General features: G+C 52.3%; 1 protein-coding gene across 1 annotated transcript; it reads left to right on the top strand.

The window, feature by feature from the left end:
• Positions 1 to 36: 36 nt before the first annotated feature.
• Positions 37 to 11,730, top strand: LOC131570170 (steroid 21-hydroxylase-like). The gene is made up of 9 exons (XM_058822514.1): positions 37 to 72; positions 1,041 to 1,109; positions 6,725 to 6,820; positions 7,093 to 7,200; positions 7,857 to 7,988; positions 8,302 to 8,487; positions 9,174 to 9,334; positions 10,340 to 10,443; positions 11,034 to 11,730. The coding sequence occupies exons 1-9, from the start codon at positions 37 to 39 to the stop codon at positions 11,279 to 11,281; spliced, it is 1,140 nt and encodes a 379-aa protein (XP_058678497.1). The 3' UTR covers positions 11,282 to 11,730.
• Positions 11,731 to 20,287: the final 8,557 nt, after the last annotated feature.

Below are 20,287 nucleotides of genomic sequence, written 5' to 3'. Positions count from 1 at the left end.
GGGCCGCTGGGCATGGTGGGAAACTCCCGCATGCGGATGGCGATGGACACCGGGGGTCACAGGGATGTGGCGGTATTTGCAGGGTGTCCCAGGACGAGGGAAGAGATGAGAATCTTGACTCCACGTTTCAGAAGGCTGATTTATTATATTATAAATAAATTATATACTAAATATATAGAAATATATTTAATTAATTGTACTTTACAGATATTATATATATACAAGTATATAATATATACAAAATATATATAATACTAAATAAATATACTGTATAATATATACTAAATATATACAATGTCTATTTAATCATATATATATAATTATATATTATATATTAATTAATATAATGCATATAAATGTATAGAATGATTTATTGTATTAAAAGAAAATTACGTATTAAAACTATAATAAAAGAATAGAAGAAAGGATTTCATCAGAAGGCTAGCAAGGAAAGGGATGGAATGATAATAAAAAAACTCACTCCTCCCTTCACCCTCCCCATCCCGGGTCTGTCCCATCCCAAACTTCCCCCACCGGCGACTCCCTGCAGCAGCATGCGGGAGCCCAAACAGAATCTTTGGGAGACACACAGACATTGCAGGCTGAGGGGCAAGGACTGGGGGGGAGGCTTGACAGGCGGAGAGCTGACCCTGAGGGTTAGGGGTGCAAAGGACACAGGGTACCAGGTAGGGTTAGGGTACAGGGTCAGCCCTCATGGTGGGACAGCCCCAGAACCCTCTCAACAGGTGCAGGCAGTTACCCCAATTAATAGGTAGAGATGATGTTTGGAGGCCACAGGGTTACAGGTAGGGGTTGAACAGTTTTTTAGGGGTTTATTTAGGTGATTTTTCAGGGATTTTTAAGGATCTTTTAGGGTTTTTTTTCTGCAGGAGTTTTTTAGGAATTCTCTGGAAATGTTAAGGATACTGTTCAGGCTTTTTCAGAGCTTTTAAAATAAGTTTTTAGGGTGTTTTAATGGCTATCTTACTATTATTTGGAATTGTTAGGTGTGTTTTTGAGTATTCTTGGGGCTTTTTTAGGACTACTTCAAAGTTTTAGGGCTTTTTGAGGAGTACGGATGGTCTATGGAGAACTTTTTTAGGACTAGGGTATTTCTAGGGTTTTTGAGGGAAATTTTAGGCTTTTTTAGGGTCTTATCAGGGAATTTTAAACACTTTAGGGGCATTCTCCGAGCTCTTTTAGGACTACTTAGAGATTTTTTTTTTTTTAAAGCTTTTTAGCGGTGTTTTAGGGGCTTTTTAAAAGTAGGGTATTTTTAGTCTATTCTGAGGCTCTTTTTAATTTTTTGTGGGGTGTTTAGGACACTTGGAAAACTAGGGCTTTTTAAGGGAATTGATGGGTTTTTTAGGGTCCTTTCAAGGCATGACAGAGGCTGGGAGGCACTGTGGGGGCTTGAGGGTGACAGAGGCTGGGAGCTGAGGGAGGAACAGAGAGAGAGGACAGCGAGTGACACACAGAGATGCCGAGGGTGGCAGGGGCAGCTGTAGGATGACACAGAGAAGCTGGGGGCTGAGGGGCAAAGGAGAGGGGTGAAGGGTGACACACAGGAGCTGAGGGCTGGGGGGCAGAGGGACGGGTTGAGGGGTAAAGGGAGAGGCCTTGAGGGCTGGACAGTCCAGTGGAGATCAGGGGTACAGGGTACAGCTGTACCACCCCTCACCCCAGCCTTAACCTCAGCCTAACCAGCCCCCCTAAAAACAGCCTTTTCCCCCAACAGCAGCACAACACAGCAACCCTAACAGCGAGACCAGACAGCAGCCTTCACACACCAGGTCAATGACAGAACCCTCAGAGACCAACAGACCCACTGCAAAAAGGTAGGGACAACATCTGTGGGCTAGACAGCAAGAGGTAGAGTTCAGAGACTGAGCACGTCTTTCTGTAGTATTTTTCCAGGACTTTTAAAGGTATTTAGGGGATTTTGGAAGGGACTCTTCTGGGACTTTTTAGGGTATTGTTGGGGCTTTCTCAAAGCCATTTTATGATTCTTTAGCACATTTTGAAGATTATGGTCAGGGTCAGAGGAAACACCCTCTGAAAAGGCAGAGTTTTAGGACTGCAGTGGAATGCTTTAGAAAGGGGCCAGCGGTGGCACAGCGGGTCGGGTCCCACACTGCCAGTCCAAAGGTTGTAAGTTTTAGACCCAGTTAAGTTGTTGTGGTTAGGGTTAGATGCTCTCAGGTTTGGTCCGGGAGAATTTCTGCACAGAAAAACTCACCCCCTGAGTTTCCTGATGCCAGTTTGCACTAGGAGGTGCTTGCCACTGCCAGGGCAGCCCGAGTTCTCGGTGGGGGCATCTTTGCTCCTGGAGAAATCCTGCGCCGGCCGTCTTCCCTGTAAAACCAAACTCACACCTGCTGCGTGTCCACGTCAGAGGCACGTGGCACTGCAAGGGCAGCGAGAGTTCTTGGTGTCGGCAGCTGTGGGCTGTGAGAAATTGTTCTCTGCAGTTTTGGAGGCTGAATCGCAGTTTCAGGCATGGGCACACAGAGAGGAAAGGCTGTTAATTTCCTTCGAAAGGAAAGTCTGGCACCCCATGGTTTAAGGGGCAGAAGAAGGGCTGTGTAGGGGAAGGAGCTCCTCACAGGACCTTTCTTCACCTCCACCCCCAGTCCAAGGTCTAGCAGCGCCCCGTGTGACCAGCTGCTTTCAGAGGGTTACCCGGGCACAGCTGCACAGGGAGCTGCTCGGCCAGAGGGGCTAACAGGGGTATCCCAAGTGCCCCACCATGAACTATGGTCAGAGCATCCAGCACGGACTAGGGAGCAGCCGGACCCACCCGGGCACAGAGCATCACTTTGGGAAAACGCCAAGGGAAGAGCCCTTTTGCCAAGGGGCAGCATCTGAGCAGACCAGGCAGCATGTGGGGTTCCAGGAGAGGGCTTGCAACTGTCCCCTTTTACTGTGTCAGTCCCTCTCCAAAGCCCCAGACCCTCCAGAGCACTCCCAGAAAGGAGAAGGGTTATTAGGAGAAAAAGGGTTTAGGGAAAAGGGGAAAAGCTTCCTTTTCCATTACTTTTTGTGTTCAAACTGGTAGGGACTTGGATTCCCCTGCAATTGTAATGGTCTCAGTTGAAAGAATCCCTGCCTTTTCTATGCTGTTAGGGGTGTTAATTGACAGTGAGTCCCCATTCTGTATTATTTGGCAGTTTAAAAAAAAGGGGAAAATCTTGACAACGTTTCTTATAGGTTTGAATTAAGGGTAGCCACCCCCTTTTTGTTGTCCTGAGGCCCAAATTGAGGGAGAAGCCCAGCTATCCCTCCATCCTAAGGGTTTGAACTGAGGGAAAAATCCTTCTGTTTTCATCACTGAAGAGATTTAAAGTGTGGAAAGCCCCTCTTTTCCCAATACTTAAGGAGAGCAAATTAAATAGCAGAAACTATTTATTTGTCATTGTATTACCTTCAGTAGAGGTAACTGCCCCATTTCCTCTTTTTAAGGAGTTCACTGGAAGGAACCTCTGCCTTTTCCAGCATTTTAAGGGTTTAAAACTACATTTCAGGGCACTTCTTTCTGTGCTGTAGGACCAAGTATCTCAGAGAAGGATGAGCCTGGCACGCACTTAACCCTAACACTGCCTGGGAGGCTTTTATTTTTCTTATTTTTACTTATAATGTAGATAGCCAAAATTAGAGATCCCAAGGAGACTTAGACTATTCATATCATTAGTATTCTTTTCCACCCAGCTTAATCACATGGGAAGTACTACTTAGTAGCCACTAAGGAATAGTTATGTAAGTTAACAGCAAATTACCCAATTGATCTAGTTATGCTGCCTAAACAGAAAGTTTTATTTCTTACCAGTTTTCTTCACTTGTGCTCCAAGCAGTTGTTGTAAAAAAGAAAGCGCTGTTATTTTCCTGAAGAGTTTTTTTCTATACCAAGCCCTTCATACCCCTTCAATTCAAGTCAGAGGGGCCAAACAGCTGCAGCTGCTCTGAGGGCTTTTATACCCGGTGGGAGTCTCCCCCTCCCTTTTCCCAGGTGCCATGGGAACGAGAGGCGGGCACAATCAGGGGTATATTAACCCCAGCCGTGGCTGAGGGGCTTCATTCCCTTTCTGGGATGTGCTGGGGTAAGAGCTCTCCTCTCATTTCAGTGAAGAGGCTCTTTCAGTTTATCTCAGCTTCTGGGCATCTAAAGCAGCAGCGGCTAGGAAGGGACTGTGAAGAAAACAGCATGGAATACAGGGAGGATTTAGGTTTGTGATTTTGGGTTTGGTGTTTAGGGGTAAGGAGCTTTTGTAATTTATGGTTTCACTCTTCTTTTTTTTTTGGCTTTTTTTTTTTTTTGAGGGTCTTTTGGGGCTTTTTAGGGATTTTTGGTTTGGTTATCTTTTTGGTTTTTTTTGTGGGTTTTTTTTTTTTTTTTTTTTTTTGGTTTTGTTTTTGTTTTTTTTTGTTTCGGTGGTTTTAGTTTGTTTTTTTTTTGGGAGGGGGGGGTTTTTGTTTGGTTTTTTTTTTTTGTCTTTGAAGAGTGCAACTCCCTGAAAATCCAAGATGTTTCAAGCAAAAAAATTTTTCAGCAGATTCATCAAGTCAAAAGAGGGACCTGCCCAGTGTCCAAGATGATGTTTGAGATTGAGGCTTCAGGTGAGTTGAGGATTGTGACTGGGAGAGGGAGGGTGATCAGGTATCCAGTTATGAGTTCTTGTGAGGGGTTTGCAGGCAGCAGGGTGAGAAAGGTTGTTTATTTGTCCATTTGAGGACCCCCCCACACAAGGCTGTTCAGAAGCCTAGCAGAGGCATTGCCATGTGTTAGAGCACACAAGGTCATCCACTGCACTCACAGGAATGCCATTTAACTTTGCCTTTCTCTAACCCAGGTGCCACTCCTAATAAAGGCCACAGCCTTGGAATCAGGATGAAGCTGGAGCCTGAGGGAGCCAGGCACACTCAGGAGAGGGCAAGTAGCTGCCTTGGTGGGATTTGACCCACATAACTCTGGACTCACACTTTGGTTTTCGTTTTCTTTATTGTAGATGACCAAGAGGCTCACAGGCCATTACAGGGCCCTCCGAGGCAGACTCATTTCAGGTGCAACGTGGATTCTCATCACCGATCATCCAAAAGGTAAGTTGGGGGCCATGGCCTGGAGATGGGAGAGTAGCAGGTTGGGAGTTCTTGGGACAGATTTAAAAAATAGCAGAGGGAAAAGCAATCTTCTATAAGGGCCTCTTAGGAGAGCTAAAGGGAGAGGCTCTACTTTTGATGGCAGCTTTCAGGCGGGCAGTGCAGAACAGCTCTGGTCTGTGTTGTGTTGTCCGGTGTGCCGTGTTCCCTGGTGTGTCTTTGGGGTCCCTTTTGCCTTCTTCCCTCGAGGCCCTCACCACAAGCATGCTGTGTCGTGTTTGATGTCCCCCTGTTTGTCACGTTCTGTGTCACGGGTGTGTGAACACATTTGTGCCGGAGCTGTTCTGCCCTGCCACATGGCCTGCTGCAATAGGACAAACCATGGGGAGTTGGAATTTGTAATGTGGGCTGTAGTTGGGCTCTAGATGCTGTTCCTAGATTGACATAAGGTGTTTGCAGCTTGTGAGTTATCCTGGTGGTGTTTGACATATGTTCTAACTTTCTTTCAGGTGCAGATGCATTCCACGTGTGGCAGAGGGTCGGAGTTAGGAGGTGCCGGGCCTTCTTAGGAGCGCGGTGAGTAGCTGAGTGGTGGGGTTTTGGCCGATGCGGTGCCAAGATCAGGCACTGATGTTTGGTTCTCTTTACTCTAGCTGTCTGAGAGACACCAGCCCGGTGCCAGCAGGACCTTCCCAGCTGACGAGGGGCCTTTCTTTGCACCTGACACAGACTGGCGTTCCCGGATGTCTGAGAGATAAGTAGAGGGCTGTGACCCACAGAGGGGATGAAGGCATGGTGCTGGTTTGGCAATTACTGGGAGGGGTCTGAGTTCAATTTGGAGGTGGGGTGTGTTCATGAAGTGGCCCCTTAGGCCCCATAAAAGCCACGTCTCACTTTTGATCCCAGTGCTGAGGAGCGCAGGGGAGAGCAGTCCAGGTGTGTCTGGTGTCACTTGTCTGTTGTGCATTATGTGTTGTTTGTGTATCCCATGTGTTTTACCTTAGAGGGGGCCTGTCAGAAACCTTGGCATCGTTGTTAGCATCTGTGATCACTGCGTTCCTTGGTCTTGCACCCAGGCCATAGATGCGATTCTGATACCTGTCTGAGCTCCCCAGTCAGAAGTTCTCTCTTTGGAAGCATCCAGTCAGGTGTCTTGTCAGGTCTTGTTCTGAGCTGTAGGGACAGCTATGCCCCACCTGGATCCATTATGGTGGATTAGGGCTTGTAAGAATGTGAGGGCAGGCAGAGGATTCTGGGCATAGGATTCCTAGGCATCCATCTTTGCTGTTCTTGGAATAAATCCTTCAGTTAGCATCTTCTTCACCCAAACCCCACCCATGCACCTTAACCATGTCCCCTGCATCTGGAAACTGCCCCCCAAACCCTACCCCCTGCACTCATCCCCCAATCTCTGCATCCCAAACCTGATCCCCAAACCCTGCACCCGCATCACTGTCCCCCAAAACTTACCCACCCAAACCTCACCCTCTGCACCCCAAAAGGGCATTATCCCTGTGAGTCCCCATAACTCCCTCAGAGCTCTGCACTTCTCTTGTGCGACCCCCTAAACCAGCCTTGGAGTCCCCCTTTATTTGCTCTGGGGCTCTCTCTAACCTTCTCTTTCCCCCAGGAGCTGCGTTCGTATGGGGAGGCCCCCCTGGACCCCTTTGAGGTGTTCACCTTCCACACCTGCAGCACCATCGCACACCTCCTCTTTGGGGAGCTGGTGAGGATCTGGCAGGGGGCCCAGGATGGAGACAGGGGTTTGGAGGAGGACCCCAGTTTTTATGGGGGCCCAGGGTTTGGGGGGGACCCAGGAGTCTGTGGAGGGAACATCCAGCTGTTTGGGGGGACTGACCAATTTGTGTGTGGGTGGCAGGGGTTTGGGGGCACATAGAAATTTGAGGGGACCCGAATGTCTGAAATGATGTTCGGGGTGTTCTGGGGGATCCAGAGACAATTGAGTACTGGGCAGTACACAGGTGTGTTCTCCTCCAGGTGCCCCCTCCAGGGGAGCTCCGGGCCTTCTCACGCTGCCTGGGGGAGCTGCTGCAGGTCTGGGGGCACAGCAGTGTTCGGGTGCTGGACCTGCTGCCCCTGCTGCGGGTGAGCCTGGCAGCTCCTGGGGGTGGCTGTGGGGCTGTGGCCTTTTTGCTGCATGAGGGTCTATGGAGCCCAGAGCTATAGAGCCCTATGGGGGCAATAAGGGAATTGTGGAGATCTACAGGGGGACTATGGGCCCTTGGGGGCCTGGGAAGGGCTGTGAGTCTCAGGGGGATTATATGGCCCATGGGAGAGATATGGGGCTGGTGGGATTATATGGGGTTGGGAGTGAGGTTATAGCATCTGTGTGGGACTGGAGAAGGGTATGGAGGGCTGACAGAGAGCTTATAGGGTCCATAGAGAGCTTGAGTGGTGTCTGTGGTACTGGGAAGGGACCCTATAACTCTAATGGGGCTGGGCAGGGGTTATAGTGTTTGTGTGGGGCTAGGGTGAGTGTTACAGGGTCTATATGGTGTTGGGGATCTCTGGGCCTGGGAGGGGCAGTTGTGGGGGCTGTATAGGGCTGAGGTGGGGTAAAGTGTCTCTGTGGTGCTGAGGATGCCTGTAGGACATTGGAGGGGTCTGTATGGCCCAGAGGAGCGGCCATAGGGTATCTCTGGGGCTCAGGAGACTCAGGCAGCATCTCTGGGGGAGCGGGTGTCTCTCTGAGGTCAAAGGTTTCTTGGCGGTGGGGGTCCCCATGGAGTCCCTGTGCGCAGGCCCTGCCCAACCCGGGACTGCGGAAGCTGCTGCAGCTTGTCCAGCACCGTGACATGTTTGTGGAGACCCAGATCCAGCGGCATCAGCTGGGGAGGCCCGGGGAGCTGGGAGGCAGCCCGAGGTCAGGAGCGGTGCAGTTGGAACAGAGCCTCAGGGGAAACCCAGGGCTTTGGAAACTACATGGGGGTCTGGAAGGACTCAGGTTCTGGGTGGAAACCAGGAGTTTGGGGGCTACCCAGGGGCTTGGGGGCACCCACATATTTTTGGGGAAACAGAGGTTTGGGGGGACCCAAGGGGATGGGAGGAGCCGGGGGTCTGGGAGGCTTGTAAGGCCTTGGGGAGGGCCAGGGGTTTAGGTGGACTTGGGGGTTTGGAAGAGACTCCCGTGTTTGGGGGCAGCTGGGCATCAGGAGAAACCCCCAACACGTGTCACCCCTTTGCCAGGCGTGCCCCTCCCCTCCCCCGGACTCAGTTCTGGGGGCACTGCTGGGGCGTAATCCTGGGGCACGGGAGGGCCCCCTGAGCCCCCCCCGGCTGCACATGGCGCTGGTGGACCTGTTCATTGGGGGAACCGAGACCACTGCGGCGGCGCTGGGCTGGGCTGTGGCCTTCCTGCTGCACCGCCCCGAGGTGAAACACATGTCCCTCCATGTCTTCCATGCAGCCCTGGGGGGGTCCTCTGTGTCCCCAGGGGTCCTGTGTCCCCCCCTACATCCTGTGTTCCATATGTCCCTCATGTTCCCTTCTCCGTGGGTTTCCTGCTGCTCTGCCCCCAGATGATGTGGAGCACCCCCTGTCCCCTGTACAGTGCCAGGGCTCCATGTGTGTACTTGGGGGTCCCATATCCCCACCTGTGTCCTACATGTCCCCCACGTCCTCCTCCCCATGGCTGACACTGTGCCCTTGCACCACCCTGAGGTGCCCCATGGATCTCTCAGACATTTCAGAGCTGTGTCTGTGTCTCTATGTGGCTCCTTGGTTTGGGGTTTCCATGGAGAGGTGGCTCAGGGTCCAGGGATAGAGGGTCCTAAGAGAGAGATCTGGGGGCTCAGGGGTGTCCCCAAGGAGGAGGGAGGAGCAAGTCTGGGGTGGGGGTTGGGTCTCAGGACAGGTCTGGGGAGGATCTGGGAGTTCAAGGGGGTTGCCAAGGGAGAGGGCCAGGCTTGAGGATGGTTTGGGGTCCCAGGGGCAGGTTGGTGAGTTTGGGGGGGTCTGGGGTTCTGGGGAGTCGCCCTGTCATCCCATTGCCACTGTGTGCCCCCTGGGATGCACCCCCTCCCCTGGTGCCCCATGGCAGACATGGCACACCTGTGCAGCTGCAGGTGCGGCTGCGGGCGGAGCTGCAGGGGGCACAGGGACCACCCGGGCCAGGGGACATGGGGCGCCTGCCCCTTCTTCAGGCCACCGTCAGTGAGACCCTGCGGCTGCGACCCCCTGCGCCCCTGGCGCTGCCCCACTGCGCCCTGCGCCACACCAGGTACCAGGGCAGGGAGGAGCCGCCACCGGCCAGCCTGGGTGAGGGGCAACCACCACAGAACAGGAAGGGTCCGCCTGGTATCATCAGTAGGGTCCGGGAGAACCCAGCAGAGCCCATTAGACCCCAGCAAGTCCCACTAAGACCCATCAGGTCCCAGCATGGCCCGGGTAAGACCCGAATATGCAGAATATTTACCAGTAGGGCCCAGTAGAGGTAGGCCCACAGTAGACTCCAATAGACCAGTACAGTCTGGTAAGTCCTTGTAGGACCCAGTAGGCTTCAACAGGGCCCAATAAATCCCAGTAAGACTCATTAGGTCCCAGTAGGCCCCAGTATAACCCCAGTACATTCCACTTGCCCCAGCAGGTTCTGGTATGACCCCAGTAGACCCTAACAGACACTCAGTAGATCCTAGAAGATTCCAGAATAGCCTCAGTAGGCCCCAGCAGAGCCCAGAAGATCCCAGCAGGAGTTCCCAATATATCCCAGTAAGTCCAAGGTAGCCCCACGAAACCCCAGTAGACATCCAGTAGCCCCCAGAAAAGCTCACGATGGGTCCAGCAGTTCCCAGTGAGCCCAGTAGACCCCAGTATGGCCCCAGTAGACCTCGACAGATAGCCAGTAGATACCAGAGAGCTCCAGTAGGACTCCACCAGATCCCAGTATGGCGCTAGCAGATCCCACCCAGTGTGCCAGTAGACCCCAAATAAATTCTAGTAGGTGTCAGTATGGCTCCAGTAGATTCCAGTATAGCATCAGTAAATTCCAGTAGGCACCTAATAGATCCCAGGAGACCCCAGAGAGCCCCAGTAGACTCCAACAGACACCCAGTAACTCCCAGCAGCACCTACCAGATCTCAGTATAGACCCTGTAGACCCAAACAGACATCCAGTCATACCCAGTGAGCCCCCAGAGAGCCTCAGTAGGTCTCAGTATGGCCCATGTAACTTTCAGTAGCCCCCAGCAGACCGCAGTCTATCTCCATGCACCTTGTCCCCTTCCAGTCTTGGGGGGCTCCCCGTGGCAGCCGGCACTGTCCTGATCCCCAACCTGCTGGCAGCCCAACAGGACCCTGACATCTGGCAGCACCCTGAGGTCTTCCTGCCCGGTATGTGGGTATGCCTGCACTCTGAGTGCCCCCCTGAACTCCTGGGTTTCCTCAAACATCAAACTGGGTTCCCCCAGCCATGGTGTTTTCCCTGATTCCTGGGTATCCTGGGAACACCTTTGTGTCATGAGTGTCCCCCCCCCCCCCGATGCCTGAACCACCCCAACCCCACACCCCCTCCCCCAAACCTGTGGTTACCCCCCACCATCCCCATTAGTTCTCCCATATATCTGTGTACCCCCCTCAAAACCTGTTCCTCCCCTCTACCCCCCTGCCGAAACCCCTGAGACCCCCCTCAGGTGTCTGAACCCTCCCCAAACATGTGAATCCCCTCTGTCATCCTGGGGTCTCCCCCGAATCTTAGGCTCCCTCTGAGCCCCTGGGTCACCCCAAACCCCCATGTTTCCCTTCTGAACCCCGAAGTCCAACCTGGGGAACCCCCAGGCACCCTCCAAACTTGTGGAGGTCCGCCCCTAAGTCCTGGGTCCCCCCATGGCGCCCGCTCCCCCCAAGCCTGTGGGTCCCCCCCCGGAACCCCCCGATCCTGCGGGTCCCCCCGCACCCCTCGGAGCTGACCCGCCGCCCCCCAGAGCGGTTCCTGGCGCCGGGCGCCCCCTCGCGGTCACTGCTGCCGTTCGGCTGCGGGGTGCGATCGTGCCCGGGGGAGGGGCTGGCGCGGGCCGAGCTCTTCGTGTTCCTGGGGCTGATCCTGCGGGAATTCCGTCTGGAGCCGGGCCCGGAGGGACTGCCGGGGCTGAGGGGCTCACCGGGCACGGTGCTGCGCTGCCCCTCCTTTCGCCTGCGTATGGTGCCCTGCCAGCCCCCGGGCTTACCCTGACCCTGGCCTGACTCCACTTGACCACTTTATTACTTTTCTGAACACACTGTGACTCACCTGAGGTTTTTTTGACCCTTCTTGAATACACCTGACTTCACCTGAGCCTGTGTGACACTGCCTGAACCTGGCTGACCGTGACCCCCTGACTGACCCCACCTGACATCGGCCTCACCCCTGCCAACCCTATGCCTCACCTTGACACCGGCTATGACCCCAGCTGTGACCCTACCTAACCCCATCTGACTCTGCTTGAACCCTGCGTGACTCCATCCCAACTCACCTGACACCTGACCCCTGCGTGCCCCCATTCAAAACCAGATAGCTGGGTCTCTCCCGGATGCCTGAGTCAATGCAGTGTGGGAGGGCCCCATTTATCTCCTCCTAATAAAATTTGTGCTTTTGAACCCACAAGTCCCGGCTCTTCCTGGGACCCCCTAAACGTCCGGAACGCCCGAAGCCCAGCCTTGCGCCCACCCTGACCGGCCACTCTCGGCACCCGCCACAGCCCTCGGACAGCATCAGAAGATAGCGGTCTGGCTGATTTGCACTTCCCCGCTCCGCAAAGCCCTCCCCGGAGAGGCTGCGGTCCGCGTTGGGCTCGCAGCCCTGCGAGATACGGCGGGTTTGTGCGGGGCGCTGCGTTCTGCTGATCTGACTGGCAACAGGCGACTCAAAGCATGAAGCGCTCTGATTGGCCGAGGCCTGGTGTGCCTGGCAACCGATTGGCTTAGAGCTGTTGGGGGCGGGAGGGGAGTAGAGCGCCGTCCCCAGAGCGAGGGCCTGGGGGAGCGGGCGCTGCAGGGTGGAGTGCTCGCTCCGAACATAGCGGGGGCACTCAGGAGCACTCCCCCGACGCAAAAACCCGAGGGAGAGAACAGCGAGGAGGGGCAGGGAGGGAACGAGACCGTCCGCGCCCCTCGAGTCATGTGTCGAAATGGGGGCAACGGCAAAGGAGGGGTAGGCAAGGCAAGGGAACGGAAAGGTTGGTCGGTGAGGAAAGGCAAAGGAGGAAGAGGCAATTCAAGAGGGCACCAATACAAGGCAAGGCAAGCGTGGGTTAGGTAAGGCAAAAAAAGGAAGGGTACGAAACGCTATGCAAGGGAGGGTTAAACAAGGCAAAACAACAGAGGAGAAGGCAAGACGACAGAAGGGAGGGTTGGTAAAGGCAACACGAGGAAAGGGAGGGGCAGACAAGGGGTCCAGGCAAGGCAAGGGGAGGCAGTGGAAGCCAAGATAATGGAAGGAAATGGAGAGGTAGGCCAGATAAGGCAGTACAAGGCAACGGAGGGGTTGTTACCTGAGCTATCCAGCTGCAGGGTAAATGTTCAAAATAAACATTGGACCCTCAAGGGAAGAGTCTGCAGGGTGCCGCACCGGTCCCGGGGCCCCCCGCCCCGCGGGTGCCGCCCGCAGCTCCCGCTCCATCATCCCCACAGCCCCTGCGCTCCCCCCGCCCCGGTGACATAACTCAGGTTTCCCACAGGGTCCGCATGATTTGCGGAAAAAACTCCACAACTAGTAAAAGTCGTGAAGTGGGTATGTATCTTTATTCAGCGTCGGACGCATGCAGGATAACTCCTTAAAGAACATGCGCGCAATCAGAGAGTCCAAACTCCCCTTTTTCCCCCAGCCTATTGCATATGCATTAAGTTTTGCAATAGGTTCATGCATATTCATCGCATTACAATTAGTTAATGTCAGTCCTTGAGCAGAGAGCTCGCTGTTTGTCAGTTGTGTCCTGCAGCCTCAGTTTTGGCTTGCTTCTTATTTCAAGGTCCAAGGGGCCCCTCTTACCTTCCTCTAGCTTGGAAGCTCACATTCCTTTCACCTTGTTTGAGACAATTTTGAGAGCTACAGGCTTTTTTGAACACAGCAAATTTAACAGACTAAACAACTTAAACAATTCAAAACAGCATATTCCACTTAAATCTGAAGTTGATTTCTAACCCAAGTTAATTCCTAACCTCATGTCTCATTTGACAGGAGATGAAGGATTTTTAGGGATTTTTTTTTAGGACTATTGAGGGTAATTTTAGGACTTTTTATGAGTTAGGGTATCTTTAGGGCTTTTGAGGGAATTTTAAGGTATTTTTTGGGGTAGATTTTTTAGAATTTTAATGAGTTTTGTCCGGAGTGAGTCCCTGTGTGTTCCTTGCCAAATTCAATGACTCTAACGACTTTTGTGTCCAAGTTCTGATTGTTCCTAGGGTCCTGTACCACGCAGATGAAGAAGCGTATCACCTTTTTGAAGAACCCAACCAGCTCCACAAAAGAGAAATAGTAACAGTTATAACTATCGCAATGCTGCTGGGCCTAGGAACAGCAGGAACGGCCACGGGAGTCTCAGCCTTGGTGACCCAGCACCAAGGACTGTCCCAGCTGCAGGCAACGATTGACGAGGACCTGCAGAGGATCGAGAAATCCATCTCCTATCTAGAGAAGTCGGTCTCCTCACTCTCAGAAGTGGTCCTACAAAACAGGCGAGGTCTGGACCTCCTGTTCATGCAGCAAGGGGGCCTGTGTGCCGCCTTGAAAGAGGAGTGTTGTTTCTATGCAGACCACATGGGAGTCGTGAGAGACTCCATGGCAGAGCTCCGAAACAGACTGGCTCAGAGACAGAGATACAGGGAAGCCCAACAGGGTTGGTTCGAGTCCTGGTTCAATCGATCGCCATGGCTGACCACCCTAATTTCTACCCTAATTGGTCCATTGGCAATGCTACTTTTAGCTATCACCTTCGGACCATGCCTGCTGAACAAACTAGTCTCATTCGTTCAGACCCGCCTAGAACGGGCCAACATCCTGTTCATAGGCCGACAGCAAATGCTGTGACCAGAGACAACCTCATGCCTCATCTCAGTACCTATGAGTATGACTACTTCGTTCATTTGTAAAAAAGGGGGGGGAGATGTAGTGGATAGGGTCGGGCGGTCGGAAAATCTCGCGATGTTACGGAAAGCAGCAGAGCTCCTCTCCCCCTAACTCCTAGTGATAAAGGATCACCCAAGAATGTTGTCCCCCCTAACATTAGTAACTTTCTGCTCCTTACTAACCAATTACAGTAAAGTAAGACCCCCTGACGTAGGGAAAAAACTTTCCCAGTATAAAACCCGATGAGGCGGGACAATAAAGGTCTTGAACCGTCCACCACACTGGTGTCTGCGTGTGTTCTTGGCCCGAGTGACCCTGGGCAGTGGGTCGCCGTGCCGTTTCCTCAGAACCAGGTCACCTCGCCTTGCATCTGAAGGCGACAGTTTTGGGGTAGAAGGAAAGGCAAGTCTGGCACCCTATAGTTTAAGGGGCAGACGAAGAGCTGTGTAGGGAAGGGAACACCCCACATGACCTTTTTTCACCTCCTCCCCCGCTCCAAGGTCTAGCAGCCCCCCACGCGACCAGCTGCTTTCAGAGGGTTACCCAGGCACACCTGCACAGGGAGCTGCTAGTCCACAGGGGCTAACGGGGGTATCCCAAGCATCCCTCTGGGAGCTATGGTTGAAGCATCCAGCAGGGACTAGGGAGCTGCTAGGCCAACCTGGGCGTAGAGCATCACTTTGAGAAAATGCCAAGGGAAGAACCCTCTTGCCAAGGGGCAGCACCCGAGCAGGCTAGGCAGCATGTACTACTGATGTACTACTTAGTAATCACCAAGGAATAATTACATAAGTTAACAGCAAATTACCCAATTTAGCTAGATGTGTAACCTTAACACAAAGTTTTATGTTTTACCAGTTTTCTGTTCTTCTGCTCCAAGTAGTTGTTGCAAAAAAGAAAGCGCTGTTATTTTTCTGTAGAGTTTTCTTCTATAACAAGCCCTTTACTGCCCTTGAATCTGAGCCAGAGAAGCCAAACAGCTGCAGCTGCTCTGAGGGCTTGGTGGGATTCGCCCCCTCCCTTTTCCTGGGTGCCATGGGAACGAGAGGCGAGCACAATCAGGGGTATATTAACCCCAGCCTTGGCTGAGGAGCTTCATTCCCTCTCTGGGATGTGCTGGGGTAAGAACTCTCCTCTCATTTCATTGAGGAGGCTCTTTCAGCTTATCTCAGCTTGTTTTCAGCAGGTGTTTCTGGGCATCTAAAGCAATAGAGGCTTGGAAGAGACTGAAGAAAACAGCATGGAATACAGGGAGTATTTAAGTTAACAATTTCGGGTTTTGTGTTTAGGGGTGGTAAAGTGCATTTGCAAGTTCTGGTGTTGTTCTTGTTTTGTTTTTTATTATTTTTTAGGAGGAGTAGATCTTCCAGAGGCTCCCAGTTCTGTCAAGTATAACACTTTGTTCAGCAGATTCATCATGTTGTCACAAGAGGGATCTGCCTAGTGTCAAAGATGATGTTTGAGATTGAGGCTTCAGGCGAGTTAAGGGTTGTGACTAGGAGAGGGAGGGTGAGCAGGTATCCAGGTAGGAGTTATTGTGGGTGGGGGGAGATTTGAAGGCAGCAGGGTGAGAAAGGCTGTTGATTTGAGGACACATTCCCCCCTCCCCCTCCCTCCCCCGCCAAGAGACTTCTCAGAAGCCTAGCAGAGGTTTTCACATGTCTTAAAGCAAACAAGGTGATCCACTGCACTCACAGGAATGCCATTTAACTTTGCCTTTCTCTAACCCAGGTGCCACCCCTAATGAAGGCCACAGCCTTGGAATCAGGATGAAGCTGGAGCCTGAAGGAGCCAGGCACACTCAGGAGAGGGCAAGTAGCTGCCTTGCTGGGATTAGGCCCACATAACTCTGAACTCACACTTTGGTTTTGGTTTTCTTTATTGTAGCTGACCAGAGGCTAACAGGTGATCATGGGGCCCTCCGAGGCAGACTCATTGCAGGTGCAACATGGATTCCCATCACCTATCATCCAAAAGATAAGTCGGGGGCCACAGCCTGGAGATGGGAGAGTAGCAGGTTGGGAATCCCTGGGACAGATTTAAAAATTGGCATGTATGTAAGCATGTCGCCTTATATTGTGTGTACTTACACTCTATGTGGACTTGCACTGTATGCATCAGCTTATATTGTGTGTACTTACACTGTACCACTTATGATCGCAGCTGCCCTGCCCTGGCACGTAGTCACAGTTAGGTAGAACAGTTATAACAACTTTACCGTTCATCTGTCTTTCGTGGGATTTTGGGTAGAAAATTTATCAGTCCAGAGTGGGGACAAGTCCTAGCTGTCAGCCACCTGTTGACCCTTCCTGTTGACTCACAGGTCCTCGTGGCTGCTGTTTTCCCCAGGATCTGCCATTTACCTCAAGGAGCGGCAGCCAGAAGATGTGTCAAAGCACCTTCTTCAGCATCTCAGGTAAGGGCCACAGTGAGCATGTAAGTGGAAGGAGTATGTGTGAGAGCACGTGGCTGTGTCTGTCTGCTCGTCTCTGTGTGTGTGAGCGCATGCTGACTGGATTTAACCTTGTGTGTGTGACTTTTGCTTTCCAGGTTTTGCAACTCCTTGTTAAATTTAGAATAAAAAATCCCCAGCTGCCTTCCACCCTGGCTGATTTTTTTTTTTGGTCCCGGCCAAGTAAAAACCCAGAAAAATACCACAAGATAGGCTAGAAAAGAACCAAAAAACCAAGAAAAAAAACCCAATATGGGTGAGAATACCGAGAAAAAAACCCCCAAGATGGGCAAGAAAAAAATGCAGAAAACACCCACAGAAAACCAAGAAAAAAACCCCAGGATGGGCAAGAAGAATCCCAGAAAAACAATGCTACATGGACCAGAAAAAACCCAGGAAAAACCAGAAAAAAAACCGGAAAAAAAAGGGAAAAAATCCCAAGATGGGCAAGGAAAAAAACCCCCCCAAAAAAAACCACAAGATGGGCAAGGAGAAGATCCACAAAAAACCCAGAAAAATCACAGAAAAACCCCCAAGAAGGGCAAGAAAAAACCCAGAAAACACCCACAGAAAACCAAGGAAAAAACCCCAAGATGGGTGAGAAAACTCCCAGGAAAAAAACCAAGATGGACCAGAAAAAACCCTTAAAAAACCAAGGAAAAAAAAAAAAAAAAAACAAACCGGAAAAAAACCCAAGGATAGGCAAGAATACTCCAGAAAAAACCTCAGAAAAAATCCGCAAGATGGGCAAGAAAAAACCCAGAAAAAAACACAAAAAAACCCCCAAGATGGGCAAGAAGAAATCTGGAACAAACACCCCAAGACTGGCAAGAAAAAACGCCAAGATGGGCAAGAAAAAACTGACGTAAAACCGGCCGCAAAGCGCGACTGTCGTAAAAGGTGCCGTAAAGCGCGACTGTCGTAAAACCGGCCGTAAAGCGCGACTGTCGTAAAAGGTGCCGTAAAGCGCGACTGTCGTAAAAGTTGCCGTAAAGCGCGACTGTCGTAAAACCGGCCGTAAAGCGCGACTGTCGTAAAAGGTGCCGTAAAGCGCGACTGTCGTAAAAGGTGCCGTAAAGCGCGACTGTCGTAAAAGGTGCCGTAAAGCGCGACTGTCGTAAAAGGTGCCGTAAAGCGCGACTGTCGTAAAAGGTGCCGTAAAGCGCGACTGTCGTAAAACCGGCCGTAAAGCGCGACTGTCGTAAAAGGTACCGTAAAGCGCGACTGTCGTAAAACCGGCCGTAAAGCGCGACTGTCGTAAAAGGTGCCGTAAAGCGCGACTGTCGTAAAACCGGCCGTAAAGCGCGACTGTCGTAAAAGGTGCCGTAAAGCGCGACTGTCGTAAAAGGTGCCGTAAAGCGCGACTGTCGTAAAACCGGCCGTAAAGCGCGACTGTCGTAAAAGGTGCCGTAAAGCGCGACTGTCGTAAAAGGTGCCGTAAAGCGCGACTGTCGTAAAACCGGCCGTAAAGCGCGACTGTCGTAAAAGGTGCCGTAAAGCGCGACTGTCGTAAAACCGGCCGTAAAGCGCGACTGTCGTAAAAGGTGCCGTAAAGCGCGACTGTCGTAAAAGGTGCCGTAAAGCGCGACTGTCGTAAAAGGTGCCGTAAAGCGCGACTGTCGTAAAAGGTGCCGTAAAGCGCGACTGTCGTAAAACCGGCCGTAAAGCGCGACTGTCGTAAAAGGTGCCGTAAAGCGCGACTGTCGTAAAAGGTGCCGTAAAGCGCGACTGTCGTAAAAGGTGCCGTAAAGCGCGACTGTCGTAAAAGGTGCCGTAAAGCGCGACTGTCGTAAAAGGTGCCGTAAAGCGCGACTGTCGTAAAACCGGCCGTAAAGCGCGACTGTCGTAAAAGGTGCCGTAAAGCGCGACTGTCGTAAAAGGTGCCGTAAAGCGCGACTGTCGTAAAAGGTGCCGTAAAGCGCGACTGTCGTAAAAGGTGCCGTAAAGCGCGACTGTCGTAAAAGGTGCCGTAAAGCGCGACTGTCGTAAAAGGTGCCGTAAAGCGCGACTGTCGTAAAAGGTGCCGTAAAGCGCGACTGTCGTAAAAGGTGCCGTAAAGCGCGACTGTCGTAAAACCGGCCGTAAAGCGCGACTGTCGTAAAAGGTGCCGTAAAGCGCGACTGTCGTAAAACCGGCCGTAAAGCGCGACTGTCGTAAAACCGGCCGTAAAGCGCGACTGTCGTAAAAGGTGCCGTAAAGCGCGACTGTCGTAAAAGGTGCCGTAAAGCGCGACTGTCGTAAAAGGTGCCGTAAAGCGCGACTGTCGTAAAACCGGCCGCAAAGCGCGACTGTCGTAAAACCGGCCGTAAAGCGCGACTGTCGTAAAACCGGCCGTAAAGCGCGACTGTCGTAAAACCGGCCGTAAAGCGCGACTGTCGTAAAAGGTGCCGTAAAGCGCGACTGTCGTAAAAGGTGCCGTAAAGCGCGACTGTCGTAAAAGGTGCCGTAAAGCGCGACTGTCGTAAAAGGTGCCGTAAAGCGCGACTGTCGTAAAACCGGCCGTAAAGCGCGACTGTCGTAAAACCGGCCGTAAAGCGCGACTGTCGTAAAACCGGCCGTAAAGCGCGACTGTCGTAAAAGGTGCCGTAAAGCGCGACTGTCGTAAAAGGTGCCGTAAAGCGCGACTGTCGTAAAAGGTGCCGTAAAGCGCGACTGTCGTAAAACCGGCCGTAAAGCGCGACTGTCGTAAAAGGTGCCGTAAAGCGCGACTGTCGTAAAAGGTGCCGTAAAGCGCGACTGTCGTAAAAGGTGCCGTAAAGCGCGACTGTCGTAAAACCGGCCGTAAAGCGCGACTGTCGTAAAACCGGCCGTAAAGCGCGACTGTCGTAAAAGGTGCCGTAAAGCGCGACTGTCGTAAAAGGTGCCGTAAAGCGCGACTGTCGTAAAAGGTGCCGTAAAGCGCGACTGTCGTAAAACCGGCCGTAAAGCGCGACTGTCGTAAAAGGTGCCGTAAAGCGCGACTGTCGTAAAACCGGCCGTAAAGCGCGACTGTCGTAAAAGGTGCCGTAAAGCGCGACTGTCGTAAAAGGTGCCGTAAAGCGCGACTGTCGTAAAAGGTGCCGTAAAGCGCGACTGCCGTAAAAGGTGCCGTAAAGCGCGACTGTCGTAAAAGGTGCCGTAAAGCGCGACTGTCGTAAAACCGGCCGTAAAGCGCGACTGTCGTAAAAGGTGCCGTAAAGCGCGACTGTCGTAAAACCGGCCGTAAAGCGCGACTGTCGTAAAACCGGCCGTAAAGCGCGACTGTCGTAAAACCGGCCGTAAAGCGCGACTGTCGTAAAAGGTGCCGTAAAGCGCGACTGTCGTAAAAGGTGCCGTAAAGCGCGACTGTCGTAAAAGGTGCCGTAAAGCGCGACTGTCGTAAAAGGTGCCGTAAAGCGCGACTGTCGTAAAACCGGCCGTAAAGCGCGACTGTCGTAAAAGGTGCCGTAAAGCGCGACTGTCGTAAAAGGTGCCGTAAAGCGCGACTGTCGTAAAACCGGCCGTAAAGCGCGACTGTCGTAAAACCGGCCGTAAAGCGCGACTGTCGTAAAAGGTGCCGTAAAGCGCGACTGTCGTAAAAGGTGCCGTAAAGCGCGACTGTCGTAAAAGGTGCCGTAAAGCGCGACTGTCGTAAAAGGTGCCGTAAAGCGCGACTGTCGTAAAACCGGCCGTAAAGCGCGACTGTCGTAAAAGGTGCCGTAAAG

The sequence above is a fragment of the Ammospiza caudacuta genome, chromosome 33, assembly GCF_027887145.1.
Source record: "Ammospiza caudacuta isolate bAmmCau1 chromosome 33, bAmmCau1.pri, whole genome shotgun sequence".
Lineage (NCBI taxonomy): Eukaryota > Metazoa > Chordata > Aves > Passeriformes > Passerellidae > Ammospiza > Ammospiza caudacuta.
Note: the sequence above shows the minus strand (reverse complement) of the source record. Positions and strands in the feature narration are given on the sequence as shown.